The 18212-nt window shown below is 38.1% G+C and overlaps 4 protein-coding genes across 5 annotated transcripts; 3 read left to right on the top strand and 1 right to left on the bottom strand.

Moving 5' to 3' along the window:
- Positions 1-141: 141 nt before the first annotated feature.
- LOC17887258 (polyamine oxidase 3) lies at positions 142-2956 on the top strand. Its single transcript, XM_006290406.2, has 10 exons — positions 142-545; positions 710-825; positions 924-1012; positions 1101-1214; positions 1305-1392; positions 1482-1567; positions 1661-1763; positions 1849-1946; positions 2028-2457; positions 2543-2956. Exons 1-10 carry the CDS (start codon positions 506-508, stop codon positions 2840-2842), a joined length of 1464 nt encoding a protein of 487 aa, XP_006290468.1. The 5' UTR covers positions 142-505; the 3' UTR covers positions 2843-2956.
- Positions 2957-3424: 468 nt separating this feature from the next.
- Positions 3425-6312, top strand: LOC17887385 (pentatricopeptide repeat-containing protein At3g59040). 2 transcript variants are annotated; one of them, XM_006290743.2, is made up of 6 exons: positions 3425-3542; positions 3874-4189; positions 4458-4997; positions 5118-5242; positions 5360-5458; positions 5526-6150. In XM_006290743.2, the coding sequence occupies exons 1-6, from the start codon at positions 3487-3489 to the stop codon at positions 6148-6150; spliced, it is 1761 nt and encodes a 586-aa protein (XP_006290805.1). In that variant the 5' UTR covers positions 3425-3486. The 2 variants fall into 2 exon arrangements, with proteins under 2 accessions (XP_006290805.1, XP_023638497.1); XM_023782729.1 differs by having other exon boundaries at positions 3455-3532; positions 5526-6312.
- LOC17887194 (protein DETOXIFICATION 41) lies at positions 6264-8747 on the bottom strand. Its single transcript, XM_006292329.2, has 8 exons — positions 8328-8747; positions 7533-8077; positions 7361-7447; positions 7225-7281; positions 6918-7156; positions 6700-6818; positions 6526-6612; positions 6264-6451 (listed from the first exon to the last, which is right to left on the bottom strand). The coding sequence occupies exons 1-8, from the start codon at positions 8646-8648 to the stop codon at positions 6380-6382; spliced, it is 1527 nt and encodes a 508-aa protein (XP_006292391.1). The 5' UTR covers positions 8649-8747; the 3' UTR covers positions 6264-6379.
- A 1631-nt stretch (positions 8748-10378) lies between these two features.
- Positions 10379-18001, top strand: LOC17885852 (importin beta-like SAD2 homolog). Its single transcript, XM_023782241.1, has 22 exons — positions 10379-10782; positions 10985-11117; positions 11207-11294; positions 11508-11657; positions 12365-12527; positions 12693-12877; positions 12968-13141; positions 13493-13638; positions 13749-13872; positions 13958-14138; positions 14720-14879; positions 14998-15039; positions 15143-15261; positions 15348-15546; positions 15698-15829; positions 15935-16038; positions 16166-16345; positions 16482-16621; positions 16713-16852; positions 16929-17071; positions 17186-17312; positions 17414-18001. Exons 1-22 carry the CDS (start codon positions 10690-10692, stop codon positions 17566-17568), a joined length of 3078 nt encoding a protein of 1025 aa, XP_023638009.1. The 5' UTR covers positions 10379-10689; the 3' UTR covers positions 17569-18001.
- Positions 18002-18212: the final 211 nt, after the last annotated feature.

The raw sequence follows: 18212 nt of genomic DNA, 5'->3' as shown, positions 1-18212 counted from the left end.
TAATGTGATGTCCAAGCGCGTAGGTTTCTAGTTTTTTTGTTCCAAAAGCAAAGTAGAAAACAAAAGCGTATATATGTTAACTAATCAAAATCGTACATGTCAGCAGTCTCAGACCAACACCGATTTATTTTATATTGACAGAAAAAGCTGCGACTCCTTGGCCTCTCTTTCTCGATCGCTCTTTGATATTTTGTTTTTGTTTTTTGTTTTGGGATTTTGCCTCATTGTTTGGGGGGAACTCGAATCTGATCTAAACTTTGCAGAAATCGTGAGATAAAGGGGAGAAATCGCATGAAATTGTATAGGAAACTGGGTTTTACATCTCCGATTTCAAATTACTTGAGTGATAATCGGTGTCTTCTGATCTCAATTCTTAGTTTTTCTCCTCACTTGCCGATTTCGCTCTTTCTTTTCGAGCAGAAATCGTTAGATCCTTTATCGCTCAATAACAATAATAATAATAATAATAATAGTATTAGAATTGAGAGCCCATCATTGTTGAATCATGGAGTCCGGAGCCAAAACTAATCGTCAGCTGCGTAAAGGTATTACCTTTTCCTTTCTTATGATTGCTTCGTTTTTTTTTTGTTTTGGCAAATTTGTGTGAGAATGAGATTTTAGATTTTTAATTCTATTGCAAGTATTATTTCATCTGTTTTTTAAGTCTTAAAAGGCTCTGAACTGTTTCATATGTTGTTTTGTGTTCCAGCTATTTGCGTCTCAACCGAAGAGAAGATGAAGAAGAGCTCACCTTCAGTAATAGTGATTGGTGGTGGTATGGCTGGGATTTCAGCTGCTCGCACTCTTCAAGATGCTTCCTTTCAGGTCTGTATGCAGTCTTCAGGTTACAATGTTGTGAAATAATTTGTGCTCTTGTTGTACCAACTACCAAGTGCAGGGTCTTATATTATTCCTTTTTTCAGGTTGTGCTTTTGGAGTCTCGTGACAGAATTGGTGGACGTGTTCATACTGATTACTCATTCGGTTTTCCTGTTGATCTGGGTGCATCTTGGTAAATTCATGGCTCCACTTAACCTTGATTGATTCATGTTTGGATCTTTTTCCATCAATGCTATCTAAGCAACATCGTTTTCTGACAGGTTGCATGGTGTCTGTAAAGAAAATCCTTTGGCTGCAGTAATTGGGAGATTAGGACTACCCCTTTATCGTACTAGTGGTGACAACTCAGTTTTGTATGATCACGATCTTGAAAGGTGTGTACAACAGTTTTGGATATTCTGATTGTACATCTTAATATATCTTCTCTCTTGTTTAAACTCATGGTGCAATTCTGTTTTCTGCAGCTATGCTCTATTCGACAAGGCTGGTAACCAAGTCCCTCAAGAATTGGTAACAAAAGTTGGCGAAAATTTTGAGCACATTCTGGAAGAGGTGTTAACTTGGTGTTTAGTTTTTCTTTTCTTGTGTTTTCCAGTTGTTGCGTATCTTTGATTAACTAGATAGTTGTTCCACAAATGCAGATATGTAAAGTCAGGGATGAGAAAGATGAAGACATGTCAATAGCTCAAGCCTTTTCTATTGTATTCAAGAGGAACCCTGAATTAAGGTATGCATACGCAGTGTCTCTACTCAATCCTTTGATTTTGTTTTTATACGCTTATATATTTGTTGCATGCTCAGTAAGATTTTTCGCTTCCAGGTTGGAGGGGATTGCCCATAATGTGCTTCAGTGGTACTTGTGCCGCATGGAAGGATGGTTTGCTGCTGATGCTGAAACCATCTCAGCAAAGTGTTGGGACCAGGTTAATAACCAAATTGCTATATGTTCTCGGTTCAGTGGTTGACGTATGTTCTGGTTTCGTGATTTGTCAATAAAAACATTCGCAGGAAGAACTGTTGCCCGGTGGACATGGTCTTATGGTTAGAGGGTATCGCCCTGTTATCAACACTCTCTCGAAAGGTCTTGATATACGATTAAGCCACAGGTAAACTTTGTTCGTCATATGTTTTTGTACCCTTTTTTTTCTAATCCGCAGCTGAAACTTATTGGCCTTATGTTTGATCAGGGTTACCAACATTACAAGACGCCACAGTGGAGTGAAGGTAACTACAGAGAAAGGAGACACCTTTGTTGCGGATGCTGCAGTCATTGCTCTTCCTCTCGGAGTCCTAAAGTCAGGAATGATAACATTCGAACCAAAGCTTCCACAGTGGAAACAAGAAGCTATCAATGATCTCGGTGTAGGAATCGAGAACAAGATCATATTGCACTTTGACAATGTCTTTTGGCCTAACGTAGAGTTTCTGGGAGTGGTTGCAGAAACTTCGTACGGATGCAGTTATTTCTTGAACCTGCATAAAGCCACTAGCCATCCTGTCCTTGTTTACATGCCAGCTGGTCAGCTTGCTAGAGATATCGAGAAAAAGTCTGATGAATCAGCTGCAAATTTTGCCTTTTTGCAACTCCAGAAAATTCTTCCAGATGCATCTTCACCGGTACTCCTCTAATCAGTCTTTCTTATAACTACGTCTCTATATCTTTTGCCAATGTACAAGCTTTAATGGTTATTTATGTTGGCAGATACATTATTTGGTATCAAGGTGGGGATCAGACATAAATTCATTAGGATCATATAGCTATGACATGGTGAACAAACCTCACGACCTCTATGAGAGGCTGAGAGTGCCATTGGATAATTTATTCTTTGCTGGGGAAGCCACTAGTTCGAGCTACCCGGGATCAGTGCACGGTGCTTATTCAACCGGATTGCTGGCCGCTGAAGACTGCAGGATGCGTGTGCTAGAGCGCTATGGAGAGCTTGAGCATGAGATTGAAGAGGAAGCTCCTGCCTCAGTCCCTCTTCTGATCTCCCGTATGTAGTTTAAACCAGAGGTTTAGTTTGTAGTTTCCATATGAAAACATTGTTAGAATGGATTTGATTATTATGATTTCATGTGATATAACTTCAAAAATAAAGCTTATGAGACTTCACTAGTTCTACCTCTTGAACATATTAATATCACTCTTTTTACATAAAAACCTGATTCAGATGATCCAAGACAACTGTGTAATCCATCTGACCCAAGAACTAAACCAAGCGCAAACTTCAACTAAGGGTTTATTTTTCTTGCAACTAAAATCACACCACCAAATTTCATTTTGCAGACCCTTTTTTCCTCAATTTCTTAAAAGGGCCACGAATACTAATGACAAAATTCAAACTTTTACGAATCTTTCTTTCCAACTTTACATAATACACTCATCACATAACCTTACAAGTTACATGTGCTGATAAGGGTAATATCGTCAATTACCCCATGAACCCCCGCCTCCATTTTTGGGGTGGTCTTCCGATTGAAATTATACTTTTGAGTAAAAAAGTTAATTAATGCTCCTGAAACAATAATAAAAAATAAATAAATATCCACTTTGAAGTTTTAACTTTTTAAAGATAAGAGAAGAGTAGCTTTCTTCTTCTTCTCCTTTGCTTGCTGCGACAGAGGAGAAGCTGCGAACTTTTATAAATGTCACAGACTGTAATTTTCAAGCCGTTTGTCTCAGTTCCATCAAGTAATCACAGGTTTCCTTTTCTCTTTCCTATTCACTTCTTTACTAGTTTCTCATTTTGGGGTCTTAGAGTTTCCTTTTTACTAGAAATTTTCTTTCGTTTCCACTGACGGGTTGGGATAATTCTGTGACAAAAGAGACCGCCTTTTCCTAATTTCTGCGAAAAATCCATGGTGGGTTTTGTTGAGTTCAATCGATTGTGTAAGATTTAAGCTGTGTGGCCGTGTGGGATTATTATCTGAGGACTGAGGGTAGTGACTGTTAGGGTTTATGTTCTTTTCTTTTAAGCTATTAAAAGTTTTGTTTTGTTTTTGTATTTAAGAATTCGTCTCTTTGTGTATCAGTCAGAGGAAACTACAGAACAATATAATCAATGTTGGTGTTAAAATCCAAAATCGGTTCAGAGTTGTTTGTATGGGAATGCTGGCTCCAAGGAAATTCCTGCAAAAGCGGAGGAAAATGGAGGTTTTTAAGGATGCAGCTGACGAGACGGATCAGAAGAGATGGAGAGGGCTAATGTTAGAGATTGAATCGACGGGGTCTGCTGTTCCCGTGCTTAGGCAATACAGAACTGACGGTGACCAAGGTCTTCCCAGGGATCTTGTTTTGGGTACTTTGGTTAGATTTAAGCAGCTTAAGAAATGGAACCTTGTCAGTGAGGTATGCACAATGACTGACTCCCTTAAATCTTAAATCTTTATAGATAATATATTAGATGAGTCATCTTTAGTCTAGTGTTGGGGATTTCAATATTGATGCTGCCAAAAGATATGTTTGTTGTCATTTATACCTGAAGAATTACTCTTATGTTATGAAGAATTACTCTCAGCAATGTTTGACTGTTGACTTTTGCGAGCTCTTAGTTTTACCTTTTCAATAGTTGTTGGTTGTGTCTGATATATGGTTACTTCCTTTCTATGTAATCCAGATTCTTGAATGGCTTAGATACCAGAACTGGTGGAACTTCAGTGAAATGGATTTTTTGATGCTCATTACAGCTTATGGGAAACTAGGAAACTTCAACGGAGCTGAAAGGGTTTTGAGCGTACTGAGTAAGATGGGCTCGAGTCCAAATGTAATTTCTTATACCGCTCTCATGGAATCTTATGGGAGGGGAGGCAAATGCAATAATGCTGAAGCGATATTTCGAAGGATGCAGACTTCAGGCCCAGAGCCTTCTGCTGTAACTTATCAGATTATACTTAAGACTTTTGTAGAGGGGAACAAATTTAAAGAAGCTGAGGAGGTCTTTGAGACTCTTTTAGATGAGAAGAAATCACCATTGAAGCCGGATCAAAAGATGTATCACATGATGATATACATGTACAAGAAGGCTGGAAACTATGATAAGGCTCGAAAAGTATTTGCTTCAATGTCTGGGAAAGGAGTTCCCCAGTCTACCGTCACTTACAATAGCCTGATGTCTTTCGAAACTAATTATAAAGAAGTTTCTAAGATCTATGACCAGGTGATCTGAATGCTCTCTTCTTTTAAATAATTAGTATACACTAGAAAAACCATTGAGGTGTATGCCTTGGCCTGTAATAGTTGTGATCTAACTCTTTTAGCTGAATGTTCACTTTTTCAGATGCAAAGATCTGATGTTCAACCCGACGTTGTAAGTTATGCTTTACTTATCAAAGCATATGGGAGAGCCAGAAGAGAGGAAGAAGCACTATCTGTTTTTGAAGAGATGCTTGATGCTGGTGTAAGGTCAGTTTTTTGGATGTGGCTTCCTACAACCATTTATAATTATTAATTTTTTCTCGTTTCGGATATATTATAAACCTCGGTTTCGGATATATTATTTTTATTTTCTCGTTTTTTCAGGCCGACACATAAAGCTTATAATATTTTGCTTGATGCATTTGCTATTTCCGGGATGGTGGAGCAAGCAAAGACTGTCTTTAAGAGCATGCGGCGGGACAGGTAAAGAATGCTTTGATTAATTTTGCTTGTTTTAGATTGATAGGCAATTAACATGTTTCCCTCGCAGAATTTTCCCGGATCTCTGGTCTTACACAACTATGTTATCAGCGTATGTGAATGCCTCTGACATGGAGGGTGCTGAGAAATTCTTCAAGAGGATAAAAGTAGACGGTTTTGAACCGAATGTAGTCACCTACGGGACAATGATAAAAGGGTATGCAAAAGTGAATGATGTTGAGAAGATGATGGAGGTATATGAGAAAATGAGGTTAAGTGGCATCAAAGCAAATCAAACCATTTTAACAACTATCATGGATGCATCTGGGAGGTGTAAGGATTTCGGGAGCGCTCTTGATTGGTATAAAGAGATGGAAAGTTGTGGGGTACCACCTGATCAGAAAGCTAAGAATGTGCTTTTATCGTTAGCGTCAACTCAAGATGAGCTGGAGGAAGCTAAGGAACTTACTGGTCTCAGAAATGAGACAACAACCATTATTGCTAGAGTTTATGGATCTGATGATGATGAAGAGGAGGAAGATATAAGTAGTGAATCTAGTGATGATGAGGATGAGGATGAGGATGAGGATGAAGGAGATGATGATGATGCAAGAGAAACTGTGTTGTGTGATAAAGCAGAAGAAGGGTCTTTGGGTTATGGTAGCTTACAGACGGAAGAACTTGTAGGGTTATGAAAACTACAGAAAGATTAAATTTTGTAATCATCTAAGGCCACAAGATAAGATTTTGCAGAAGAGGACTAAGTAGTTCATCCGTTATTTTTGTCTGTAGTTAAAGAAATGATATATGTTTCTGAATCCCCAAATAACTTAAGAATCAAAGGGTTACTTATTTCATATTATATCTCTTGCTAGTTGCCACCAAAAGAGCACGCAAAAAACAGAGTCTCTGCTTGCTGTTATCTTAAGCTCCTTCATTAGCCATCTCTTGATTCTCAGTTGCCGAAGTCTTTACCCTATGAGCTGCATTTTCCACCTACAAAAGATGCAGGGTAAAGGTAAGAACTTTGGACTACACTGGAGAGAGTGAGAGGGTCGTCACTGTTTTACCTCGGAAGTCCAGTTAGTTCTAAGCGTAAGAACAATCAAAGTTAGAGTTTGAAGTATGACTCCTGCAATCATTCCCCACCAGATCCCCTGTAAAGAAAAGTCTCCCAAATCTTAGAAAACAATATATGTAAGTACATAGGAAGTGAGAGAAAGAGAAGAAAAGAGAGATTATACAGCAACTCCCAAACTGGTTTTGAAGCCAAGAACACAGCCAATAGGGAGACCAATGACATAGTAAGTAACAAGATTCACATAAGCCACCACTGCTTGCCACCCACTTCCAATAGCGACCCCTTTTTTTTACCGATTCAACAAACAAAAAATCAATCCACAAATACCAAAGATCAAACAAGCAATTCACAAAAGAGGTCTCTTTTGTGTGTGTGTTTTACCAGAGAGAATTGGTTGGATCCCGTTTAAGAAAATGGATACGGCTAGGAGTGGAAAGAGGTCAGAGACGGCTGCTATAACCTCTGCGTCGCTGGTAAAGGCTTTGCTAAGGCCGACGCGGAACACAAGCACAATGACACAGAGAACTATGCTGATGAGAACAGTCGTGACGTTGACCACCACCACTGATAACTTAGCCACTCGTGGATTTCCCGCTCCTAGCTCGTTGCTCACTCGGACACTGCTCAAGAGCACAAAATGTTAAATTGGAACTGCGTGTCATTCTGTATTTTGTTGACTGAAGCATACCTGATTGCTGCACTTAGACCAAGCATGAACTGCATATCCCAGTTCAAGTAATACATGCTAGACAAAAAAAAAGGGACTAAAGCGGATCAAGATATGACTCGGATTGACTGGTATTTGATTCCACTGGGAAAAATACCATATCGAAATCGCGTCTAGAGCAATTGTTGGATTGGTGAGTAAACCGGAGATAATCACTAGCCCTTGGTTGTACCATATCTCCAAACTGCAGATTTTTCCATATAAAATTTGGTATTAGCTTTCTTTCAAATAGAGACTTAACAGGTCAGATCAAACAGCTTTCTGGTTACCATAGCATGACTGCTGAAGCTATCGTGAGCTTGAAGTAAGGCCATATCCCTCTAAAAGCCCTACTTGAAAACCCGGTCCAAGTCTCCTTACAACTCGGGCTTATTAGGATATACAGAGCGTTCAATGCCGCGAGAAGCCACCATGAGAAACTCAGAACCAGAGCCGCCCCAAGCAAGCCGAAATCCAGCACATTGGTGGCCAGCCACGTGAGTAACGTGTGGAGTAAGAAAACTCCTAAGGACATGTAAGCCAAAGGGTTCACTATGTTCTGAGCCTGGAGAAATCTCTGCATCGGGCAAGCGAGTGCAAAAGCGTAAATCTGGGGAATCATCCCGCGCGCAAAGACCTGACCCTCCTGCGCGATGGCTGCAGATTGTCCTATCGCTTTTAGGATTGGACCCGAGTACCAGTAGAGGAACGTGAGGAGGAATGCCGCTGCAAGGTGCAAGACCATGGCTCGTTGGCAGATGATTCCCATTGAGGAGTACTGTCTCGCTCCGTACGCTTGACCACACACTGTCTGTACCGCGCTTGCCATTCCCAACTAGTCAATTTTGGTTAACAGAATGTTTAGAATTTGAAAATGTTCAATACAGATAACCTGAATCAAAATTACATGAAAACCAATAAATTTTTACTTTACAAAACGGTAGCAAAACTATTATATAGTATTACGCATCGTACTAAGTCGGCCTCTGTTCTTTACTCTGTTTTAAACTTTGTGTTCTTTGCTCTGTTTTTACTACGGTTTAAACCGTGTGTGAGTTAATACCGACTGGAATATTTATGATTACCATGATACCGTAAGCGAGGCCTTGTATGCCGACGGTGGCGATGGAAGCACCGGCGAGCTCAAGAGAACCGAGATGGCCAGTGAACATGACGGTGACGAAGCTGAGCATGTAATTCAGCACAGAGACGACAATAGAGGCTCCAGATAGCGTCCATAGAATCTTCGACTCCCACACGGCTAGCCTAAGCCACCAGCGTGGCGTCACGGTGGATCCACGAAGACGGAGAAACTCCTCTATCTCCGGCGAAGACCGTTCAGAAATCTGAGAATCTGAGTGGAGCCGTCTCAATAGCGGTTCGTATGATGTCTCCGTGGAGCTCATGGTTCGTTTATCAGAACGTCTTTTTGTCTTTCTTTCTTTCTCGTGCTGTTGTTTTTGTTATTTAACGGGACGTCTTTGTATTACGACTGTCTGTTTATGGCTATTGTTTGATGCTTCGAGGGTCGTTGGCCATAGATGAATCGATGGTTTTGATCCCCCTTATGACTGTTCGGTCTGAATTTGAGTTCATAGTGCAACAACCATTTTTTCTAACCAAAACAAGATAAGAACGTAACAACCAGTCTCTAGTTATCGTACGTTATAGGAGTAGAGATTTTACCGATCAATTATTTTCTTGTATATTTGAAATTTATCTGTTCGTGAAACACATTAGCTAACTTTGTAGACAAAATGAAAAAGAAAGAAAGATAAACATCTAATATGAGAGCTGAAAAAAGAAAGAAGAAGATGCGAACATCCGAAACTAAATCAAGATAGAACCGAAATTAAGCCATACTTTTCTCTTAATTAAGTGAGTGGCGGGCGGCTATACAAGTATTCTTAGTGTACATGAAACGGAATTAATTAAAATTAACTACACCGGTTTGATAATGGTTTAAGAGTGATGTTTTGATAATTAAGATAAGAGCAACATAGGAGTACGACAGTAGAACCGGTGGGTGGAAAAAAGATGTAATTCATAGTAACAGTACCAAATGTTCTCTCTAATAAATGTGTGAAAAGAGCCAACGGCTAGTCTCGACATTGTACATACACATCCAAATAAAAGTGGGGGTAGAAATATTTGTTTTTGCACGTAGATAATAATTGAAGAATGATCAAATAACATTTTTGCATAATGTAAATTCACATGCTAACTATTGTAATTTCAGTTCTTTTTCCTACCCAATTAACAGAGGGATACCCAAATAATGATAACGAGCTTTTGAGAGCTGTCAACTACACACAAAAAGGGGAAACAAAAAAAAGAGAGAAAAGAAAAAGCTTTTGGGAAATTGTGGCCCACTAAATAATACTCAGGCCCATGTATATCCCGCGCTGCTCTTGAAGCCCAATTTATAGCCAACCAAATAAATCAGAAGGAAAAAAAAAAATTGCTTCTTCTTTTTTTTTTTGGGTGTGATCTAAGAAAATAAATTGTTATAATTCTAAAAAAATGAAGAGAAGGAAAATAATTCGCATTTGAATGAACTGGCCCTGACGTAAGATTAAAATCAATGAGTTATCTATTAGGTACGGATGGCTCCACTCTAAATTCAGAAGTTTACTCATCATTATATATATAAAAGTGTTTTTTATTCGCTAATAATTTTTTTTTTATATATGAAGACTTTCCCCACCATATCAAAATAATTTATTACAATATACGTACTCATTATTTTTTTATTTGTTAACATTCATGTATAGAAGAAGTGTTGTTTTGCTATAATTAATATCATCCGATATTGTAAGATCTATTTCTTTTAATTCATGAAAATAAAAAAATTAAATAGAATTATCAATGAAAGAAAGAATCAGATTAGATACTAAAAACTAGTGAATGAAATGAAAACCAAACTCATTCTATTTAGTATCTACTTTAATTGAAATATTTTTGTCCTCTTATAACATTAGTTGTCCATATTAAATCATTAATTAACCCATACAAATAGAATCCTATTATAACGGACATAGTAAATAGATAAAAATAAAAGTGGTCCAGCGACCGTGTAAACTAGTAAGGCGTGCCGTAGCCGTGGAGCTGCTCCAGGCAAGTCTCGGTTTTGTATTTGTATGTGTCTCACGTGTTTTTTATATAGAGTATTTGTTGTGTGTTTCACTTATATTACCCACGCGCGTGCGAACCAGAGACTTGGAAGAAGTTAACCACACCAACGAACCAATTTATAAAACCCTAGACCTTCTTCTTATACCTCTCTCTCTCTCTCTCTCTTTTTCGTCTTCGTCTCTTCCTCCTCCTGATTTGACTCTCGTCTCTTCGATTTCTACCGGAGAGACGACGACATCGGAAGACTTCGAATTCGTGACATCCCGATTGTTTTTTTGTTTTTTGGGATAGTGCTGCTTGTGAATTGTCCCGATGGATCTGCCTAGCCTTGCCTTAATCGTTGGCGCGGCTGCTTTCAGTCCCAATCCTGAAGAGCGTAGAGCTGCTGAGCAGAGCCTAAATCAGGTAAATTTTGATTCTTCTGTTTATTGTTCCCTCCTCTGCTTAGTTAAGACTTTTTTTTTTTTTTTTTAAATAGAATTGTTAGAGGACTAAGCTAATCAAAACTCGGCAACATAGATGCTTTTTATAAGATTGACTTGATTTGACTGTGCTTATATGATTTTAAATTTGTTTGGATTTTGTTCTTTTTTTTTTTAATTTACAGTTGCAGCACACTCCACAGCATTTGGTAAGGATATTGCAAATAATTGTTGATGGTGGCTCTGACCTTTCTGTACGCCAATCGGCTAGTATCCACTTCAAGAATTTCATTTCTAAGCATTGGGAACCTCATTCTGGTAATTGTCTCTTTCTTTTGAATTGATCAATTATACTATTTGTTAGCTCTTTGCTTGTTTTACATTTGTTTTTTTTCTCGGTTTTTCAGGTGATCAGAACAAAATCTTGCCCAGTGATAAAAATGTTGTCAGGGACCAGATTCTTGTATATGTCTCTCAAGTTCCCCCGATTTTGAGGTAGCAGTTATACTATTCCTTGCAGCACTCATTAAGACAATGCCCTTTTTGCAGTCCACCGACTGATTTGTTTTGTCTTATCTAGAGTTCAATGGTTGATTATATATATACTCCCACAACTGATGTAAAATGTCAACTATAAAGTATGCATTTGGAAAGACAACCTCTGTTTTTGGCCCTTATTCTAGCTTGTTATTGGTGCGCATGATGCAGAGTTCAGATGGGAGAGTGCCTCAAGACCATAATTTACGCTGACTATCCTGAGCAATGGTCCCATCTCCTGGACTGGGTGAAGCACAACTTGCAAGGTCAACAAGTTTATGGAGCATTATTTGTCTTGCGGATTTTATCTTCAAAATACGAGTTAGTCTGCTTCTCTGATTTTTTATTTATCTTTTGAAACTGACTGTCCAAATCACCATGTGCATAAGAATTGTAGCTCAACTTATTTATTTTCCTGTTCGTAGTTCATGTCACAAGCATAGATTAGCAATTGGCCTTTTTCAGTCATCTTATTATGTTTGTTCTTCCTCTGAAAATTTCCTTGTCTTTTATGAGAAATAGAGTTCCTCTATACCCTTTTGGTCAATTAATTTAATATTTTTTTTTCCAATTTTTGACTCTTCTTATCCCCATAAATCAAACTTTTATTTGCCATTATGCTTCAGCTCCTCTTATTATTAATGATAATGATACAAATCGGATTCTATAATCACTAGTGTTCTTTATTGGTGCTCTGCCTCTTGCATAGTGCTTTGTAGATTTTATTTACACTGCTCAGTTTTGAGAGTCCTAGAGGTTTATATCTTTGCAGCCATTATTAGCTTATGTAATTCCTGTGGGCTCAATTCTTGAACTTGCAAAATCATGGCATAATTATCAGTAGTAGATTAGTCGGAAAGATATGCGCATTTAGATTAGCTTGGGTTACATATCACTGTGGGGTTGATACTGTCTCAGGAAGAGTTTGACTATCAATATCATATTTAAAATCAGAGCAACACCTTGCAGATTCAATCAGATATACATTTTTAAGTTCCCTTTCTGCTTTTCCCACTTTCTGTTTATAGGTTTAAGTCAGATGAAGACAGGGCACCCATTCACCGAGTAGTCGAGGAGACCTTTCCGCACCTTTTGAATATATTTAACAATCTCGTCCATGTTGAAAATCCTTCTCTCGAAGTGGCAGACCATATCAAGCTTGTATGCAAGATATTTTGGTCGTGTATTTATGTAAGTTTTACATCTTGCAGTAATTATCCTTAATTGTTTGTAGCTGTTCCCTGGCTTCAACTGGGGAATTTTGTGGATTTTTTTTTTTGTAAGAAGTATATGGGTTTTAGGAGGTTGGTAATGAAGTTCTATTTTATAATTCTCGTGTATCCTTGTTCCATACAGCTAGAGCTCCCAAGACCATTATTTGATCCAAACTTGTTTAATGCTTGGATGGGTTTGTTCCTAAACATTTTGGAACGTCCTGTTCCCATAGAAGGCCAGCCTGAAGACCCTGAGCTTAGGAAATCTTGGGGGTGGTGGAAGGTCAAAAAATGGGTTGCTCACATTTTAAACAGGCTGTACACTCGGTATGCAGGAACATTGAAATCCTACCATTGACTTACAACCTAACATTTTTTTCATCTGCCTTGACTTAACAATTTTATGAACCTATTTAGGTTTGGAGATCTGAAACTTCAGAATCCGGATAACAAAGCCTTTGCCCAAATGTTCCAGACGAATTATGCAGCGAAGATATTAGAATGCCACCTGAAACTGTTGAATACCGTACGTATTGGTGGATATCTTCCAGATAGAGTCATCAACCTAATTCTTCAATATCTAAGCAACAGGTCTGATATACTCTCTGGCAAAATTTTGACCAACTTTAGAAATTTATTTGAATATGAGTTCTCTGGAGATATTGACATGAAAAAATCATTGCACCTGATGTCCCCAGTATAGGTTCTTTTGGCTTTATTGGAGACTCTAGCTAGTAATATTTTCTTCTGGTTTAAAAAATTGCTGGTGTTTTCATATCTTTTCTCACGTCTAACCAGAGCCGTAATTATTATGTCTTGGATTGATTTTCTAGTTGCATATTTATTGTTTCCTTCAAAACCGATAACTGCTCTATTTGCATACTGATTTCTTTATTATGTATGGGGTACCATAATTCTTATTGGCTATCTATGTCTCTGCAGTATCTCGAAGAATAGCATGTACAACTTACTGCAGCCACACCTTCATACTCTACTTTTTGAAATAGTTTTTCCACTTATGTGCTTCAATGATAATGATCAAATGCTTTGGGATGAAGACCCACATGAGTATGTACGGAAGGGTTATGGTATGTCCATAAAGTCTACCTTGTATTGTTTGGATAATCCTAAAATATGCCTTGTATGTTTTTTTTTTACTTTCTTTTTCTAACTACAATAAAACATTATCTGTCTACAGATATCATTGAAGATTTATACAGTCCCAGGACTGCGTCTATGGACTTTGTGACTGAGCTAATCAGAAAGCGTGGAAAAGAAAATTTCCCAAGATTTATACAGTTCATCGTGGACATTTTTAAGAGGTAACTTCAAGCTTCGTCTACAAAAAATAGAAAAGGATATTTTATTATTCCGACATGATATGATTACATCGTTTATTTGTTTTAGATATAATGAAGCATCTCTGGGAGAAAAGCCTTATCGCCTTAAGGATGGTGCTCTGCTTGCTGTTGGGACACTTTGTGATAAACTTAGGCAAAATGAACCCTACAAGTCTGAGCTAGAGAATATGTTAGTGCAACACGTTTTTCCTGAATTTAGCAGCCCGGCTGGTCATCTTAGAGCTAAGGTATTAGTGACAGATTTGGTTTAAGCCATATTTTTATTCATTATCATCTATTCATGTGCTCAAAGATGTTGCAGATACCTACTACCAGTTACCTGATGTTTTGAATTTACTCTATCTCCATTTGCTTCAAATTATCTTTTACTGCTTTGTGAAGCTCTGTGCCTGAACATCTGAACTTCTTGTATATATCACTACCATGTGAATTCTCGAAGGATTATTTTTTGGTATAGGATATGCTCGCTTAGATGCTGCAGTGACTGAATTATTTGTTCATTGTTATCTTTCTAGGGTTTCTGTGACAAAACAATTTGAACATCTGTGCCTGAACATCTGAACATCTGTGCCTGAACATCTGAACGTCTTGTATATATCACTACCATGTCAAATTCTCGAAGGACTATGTTTTTGGTATAGGATATGCCCGCGTAGATGCTGCAGTGACTGAATTATTTATTCATTGTTATCTTTCTAGGGTTTCTGTGACCAAACAACCTGTGATTGTTTTGCATCATCCACATTGCTTTCATCACATGGATATTGTAACTTGTCAAGCTTATTTCTTTATCTCATCTACTGTGTAGGCTGCATGGGTTGCAGGGCAATATGCCCATATCAATTTCTCAGACCAGAGCAACTTTTCCAAGGCACTGCATTGTGTTATCTCCGGAATGCGTGATCCCGAACTTCCTGTTCGGGTGGATTCAGTTTTTGCTTTGCGGTCATTCATTGAAGCCTGCAAAAGTAAGTATCAGCACCACCAGAAAAATATGTTTCTTTCTTTCTTAAGATTTTCCTACCCTTCAGACTTTTTGTGTTTAACATGGAATTGTATATTCGACTAAATTTATCTCCCCTGCAGATCTAGATGAGATTCGCCCAGTTCTTCCCCAGCTTCTTGATGGTACGCTATACAAATGATTTTACTTTTTCCATTTCAAGTTATTTCGCTAAAACAGAACATTGTGTTAACTAACTAATAATCGGAATGGACTTGTGCTGTGCAGAATTTTTCAAGCTAATGAATGAAGTTGAAAATGAAGACCTTGCTTTTACTTTAGAAACTATTGTGTATAAGTTTGGAGAGGAGATTTCTCCTTATGCTTTGGGTTTGTGCCAGAATTTGGTAAGATAATATACTGTAGTGTCCCCTTTTTTAGTTTTATATTACTTTTAGCCCTATTATACCTTGTTCATGATAATAAATTCCAGGCCAGTGCATTTTGGAGGTGTATCGACACTGACAACGGTGATGATGAAACTGATGATGCTGGTGCATTGGCTGCAGTGGGATGTCTCCGTGCCATCAGTACAATTCTTGAATCTATCAGTAGTCTCCCTCATCTCTATGGTCAGATTGAACCACATTTGTTGCCAATAATGCGGAAAATGCTGACAACTGATGGTCAAGGTATGCATACTGTTTTAGAAATTCTATAAGCTCTGGAATTGTTAATCATTTGCTTGGTTCTTTTGAATGATGTGTATTTAATGCATTGGGATTGATGTCATTTGTACTTGTTTTAAACATTGTGCTTCATCTATATATTTTATCTGGCCAGATGTGTTTGAAGAGGTTTTGGAGATCGTCTCATATATTACTACTTTTTCACCTACAATATCATTGGATATGTGGAGCTTATGGCCTTTAATGATGGAAGCACTCGTGGATTGGGCAATTGACTTCTTCCCAAGTATGAACATGCAGTCCTTTTTTGCCGTTTCTGTTTTCATAAAACTCATTCACTTTTCTTATTTACTTTTCCTTTTTGCCTGATCCTTCTTTTGAATATTATTAGATTTATTGGTCCCACTGCACAACTACATATCCAGGGGGACTGGACATTATCTCACTTGCAAGGAACCAGATTACCAGCAAAGTCTCTGGAGTGTGATCTCTGTGGTAAGCTCAATATCTGATAGTTGCCGTTTACTCATTTAAGAAAAAAAAAAGATGGCATCATCCTTTTTCCCACCCAGTGAACACATACTTATATATCGGTTAACTTGATAATTCCTTCTCATGGCAGCTTATGGCGAATAAAAATATTGATGACAGTGACCTTGAGCCAGCTCCAAAGCTATTAGGGTTAGTGCTTCAGACTTGTAAGGGGCAGGTGGATCAATGGGTGGAGCCCTACATGAGAATCACACTAGATCGGCTACGAGGTGCTGAGAAATCTTCTTTCAAGTGTCTTCTGGTTGAAGTGGTAAGCAAAGTAGACGCTGTTAAACTGTGTGCATCATGAAGTCATTTAGCTGTCTTTCACTGAGTTAAGCTATGTGTTTTACTTCCTGATTGGCAATAATTTTTGAATATATCCCTGTGATAATACCCTTGGGCAGATTGCAAATGCCTTTTACTACAATACCCCTTTGGCACTTGGCATACTGCAACGGTTTGGTATCGCAACAGAAATTTTTACTCTATGGTTCCAAATGCTGCAAGAAAAGAAGAAGAGTGGTGGATATGCTAACTTCAAGAGGTGGGTAAATCCAATCTTTTTGAACCTCTATCTTTCTCTTCTCTTCACATTTCCTTCAAGATGTAAATTATCTTCCTTGCTTTACATGCAGAGAGCATGATAAGAAAGTTTGCATATTGGGGTTGACATCACTTTTCAGTCTCCCTGCTGGACAATTGCCCGTAGAGGTCTTGCAACATGTATTCAGGGCTCTTCTCGAGCTTTTAGTGGCATACAAGGATCAGCTTGCTGGTCAGTGCCATCTACTATTTCCCATTTCTCTTACCATTGACCCTCGCCGATACTCATATTTGAACATTTATGACAGAAGCTGCAAAGGCAGAAGAGGAAGAAGACGAGGAAGATGACGACGACATGGATGAATTCCAGTCAGATGATGAGGATGAGGATGGTGATGACGAGAATCCAGATGAAACTGATGGAAGCACGCTCCGCAAGTTAGCAGCACAGGTCTGTCTTCTTTAACCACTGAATCTAATCCTCTAAATGATATCATGAAAGGTGCAGTGTGCTTGTCGTAGTAGCTCACTAAGTTAAGTTGCTTCTTTTGTGTATTATCATTAGGCAAAGGACTTCCGCTCTTACAGCGACGATGATGACTTTTCAGACGATGATTTCAGCGATGATGAGGAATTAGACTCTCCAATTGATGAAGTGGATCCTTTCGTTCTATTCATGGATGCAGTCACAGGTATTATGAGAGAAACGATATTATATAATATGATTTTTGTTTTTGTTTTTGCCATGTATATATTTGACATATAAGCATTAAATTTGGTTTTGTTTCAATAGGAATGCAAGCATCAGACTCTACAAGGTTCCAAGGCCTTACCCAGACTCTAGACCCGCACTACCATGGACTCGCAAGCACTATAGCTCAGCACACGGAGCAGAGAAGAGCCGAGATTCTAAAGGAGAAACTGGAGAAGCAATCATCTGCATCCTGATTTCTCCACGGCTTCAGCGCCTTGAAAAAAAGCCAATCGTCAGTGTCTCATTTGGCTGCATTATTTTAAAGTAAGCTTCTCTCTATATTTATCCTTAAAAAGATAAAAGAGAGGCTTATCAAGATGAGTCAGGTCGACTCTCATTAGTCAGTCATGTCTTAAGAGAGACCAATCTCTGCCATCTCCAGTTTTGCATTTTTATCGTCATCATCATTGTTTTTATTTTTTTTTTGTTTTCTTTTAGTCATCCAAAAAGACCAAAACAAAAGACAACAAAAAACCCATTCCGGGTTCTTTTATTTTATTTTTGTTTCAGATAGAACAGAGAACCCTTTGGGAGGTTTTTATGTTCTCCGATTGGGATTGGAGGCATCATATATTAAAGAAAAAAAGCACATAGTTTTTTTTTCAATAATAATATTTTATGTTTTAATCACTACTACGTGAGCTTTATATTTGCTTGATTTTGAGTCGTTCTTTAAAACTCTGTTCATCTGCAGCCATCGCCAGTCAAGTCAAGCTCTGTCCATAACTGTATTTTTAAAAAATTTAAATGAATTTGATAGTAATAAAACGGTCAATTTCCCCCTTTTGTTTTGATTTGTTAATCTTTGTCAGATGAAATTATACATTTACACAACCAA

The sequence above is a fragment of the Capsella rubella genome, unplaced genomic scaffold (genome assembly GCF_000375325.1).
Source record: "Capsella rubella cultivar Monte Gargano unplaced genomic scaffold, Caprub1_0 scaffold_5, whole genome shotgun sequence".
Taxonomy (NCBI): domain Eukaryota; kingdom Viridiplantae; phylum Streptophyta; class Magnoliopsida; order Brassicales; family Brassicaceae; genus Capsella; species Capsella rubella.
Note: the sequence above shows the minus strand (reverse complement) of the source record. Positions and strands in the feature narration are given on the sequence as shown.

What these genes read in the sequence shown, in the direction of transcription:
- LOC17887258 (XM_006290406.2), top strand. Translation starts at nt 506, where the DNA reads ATGGAGTCCGGAGCCAAAACTAATCGTCAGCTGCGTAAAG. An exon ending in TAATCGTCAGCTGCGTAAAG is followed by an intron (nt 546 to 709) that starts GTATTACCTTTT and finishes TTTGTGTTCCAG; the next exon opens with CTATTTGCGTCTCAACCGAA. An exon ending in TTGAGCACATTCTGGAAGAG is followed by an intron (nt 1,393 to 1,481) that starts GTGTTAACTTGG and finishes CCACAAATGCAG; the next exon opens with ATATGTAAAGTCAGGGATGA.
- LOC17887194 (XM_006292329.2), bottom strand. Translation starts at nt 8,648, where the DNA reads ATGAGCTCCACGGAGACATCATACGAACCGCTATTGAGACGGCTCCAC. An exon ending in CTAGACGCGATTTCGATATG is followed by an intron (nt 7,282 to 7,360) that starts GTATTTTTCCCA and finishes TTTTTTGTCTAG; the next exon opens with CATGTATTACTTGAACTGGG. An exon ending in AAACCAGTTTGGGAGTTGCT is followed by an intron (nt 6,613 to 6,699) that starts GTATAATCTCTC and finishes TTTTCTTTACAG; the next exon opens with GGGATCTGGTGGGGAATGAT.
- LOC17887385 (XM_006290743.2), top strand. Translation starts at nt 3,487, where the DNA reads ATGTCACAGACTGTAATTTTCAAGCCGTTTGTCTCAGTTCCATCAAGT. An exon ending in AATGGAACCTTGTCAGTGAG is followed by an intron (nt 4,190 to 4,457) that starts GTATGCACAATG and finishes TATGTAATCCAG; the next exon opens with ATTCTTGAATGGCTTAGATA. An exon ending in AAGAGCATGCGGCGGGACAG is followed by an intron (nt 5,459 to 5,525) that starts GTAAAGAATGCT and finishes TTTCCCTCGCAG; the next exon opens with AATTTTCCCGGATCTCTGGT.
- LOC17885852 (XM_023782241.1), top strand. Translation starts at nt 10,690, where the DNA reads ATGGATCTGCCTAGCCTTGCCTTAATCGTTGGCGCGGCTGCTTTCAGT. An exon ending in CTGAGCAGAGCCTAAATCAG is followed by an intron (nt 10,783 to 10,984) that starts GTAAATTTTGAT and finishes TTTAATTTACAG; the next exon opens with TTGCAGCACACTCCACAGCA. An exon ending in TCTGGAGTGTGATCTCTGTG is followed by an intron (nt 16,039 to 16,165) that starts GTAAGCTCAATA and finishes TTCTCATGGCAG; the next exon opens with CTTATGGCGAATAAAAATAT.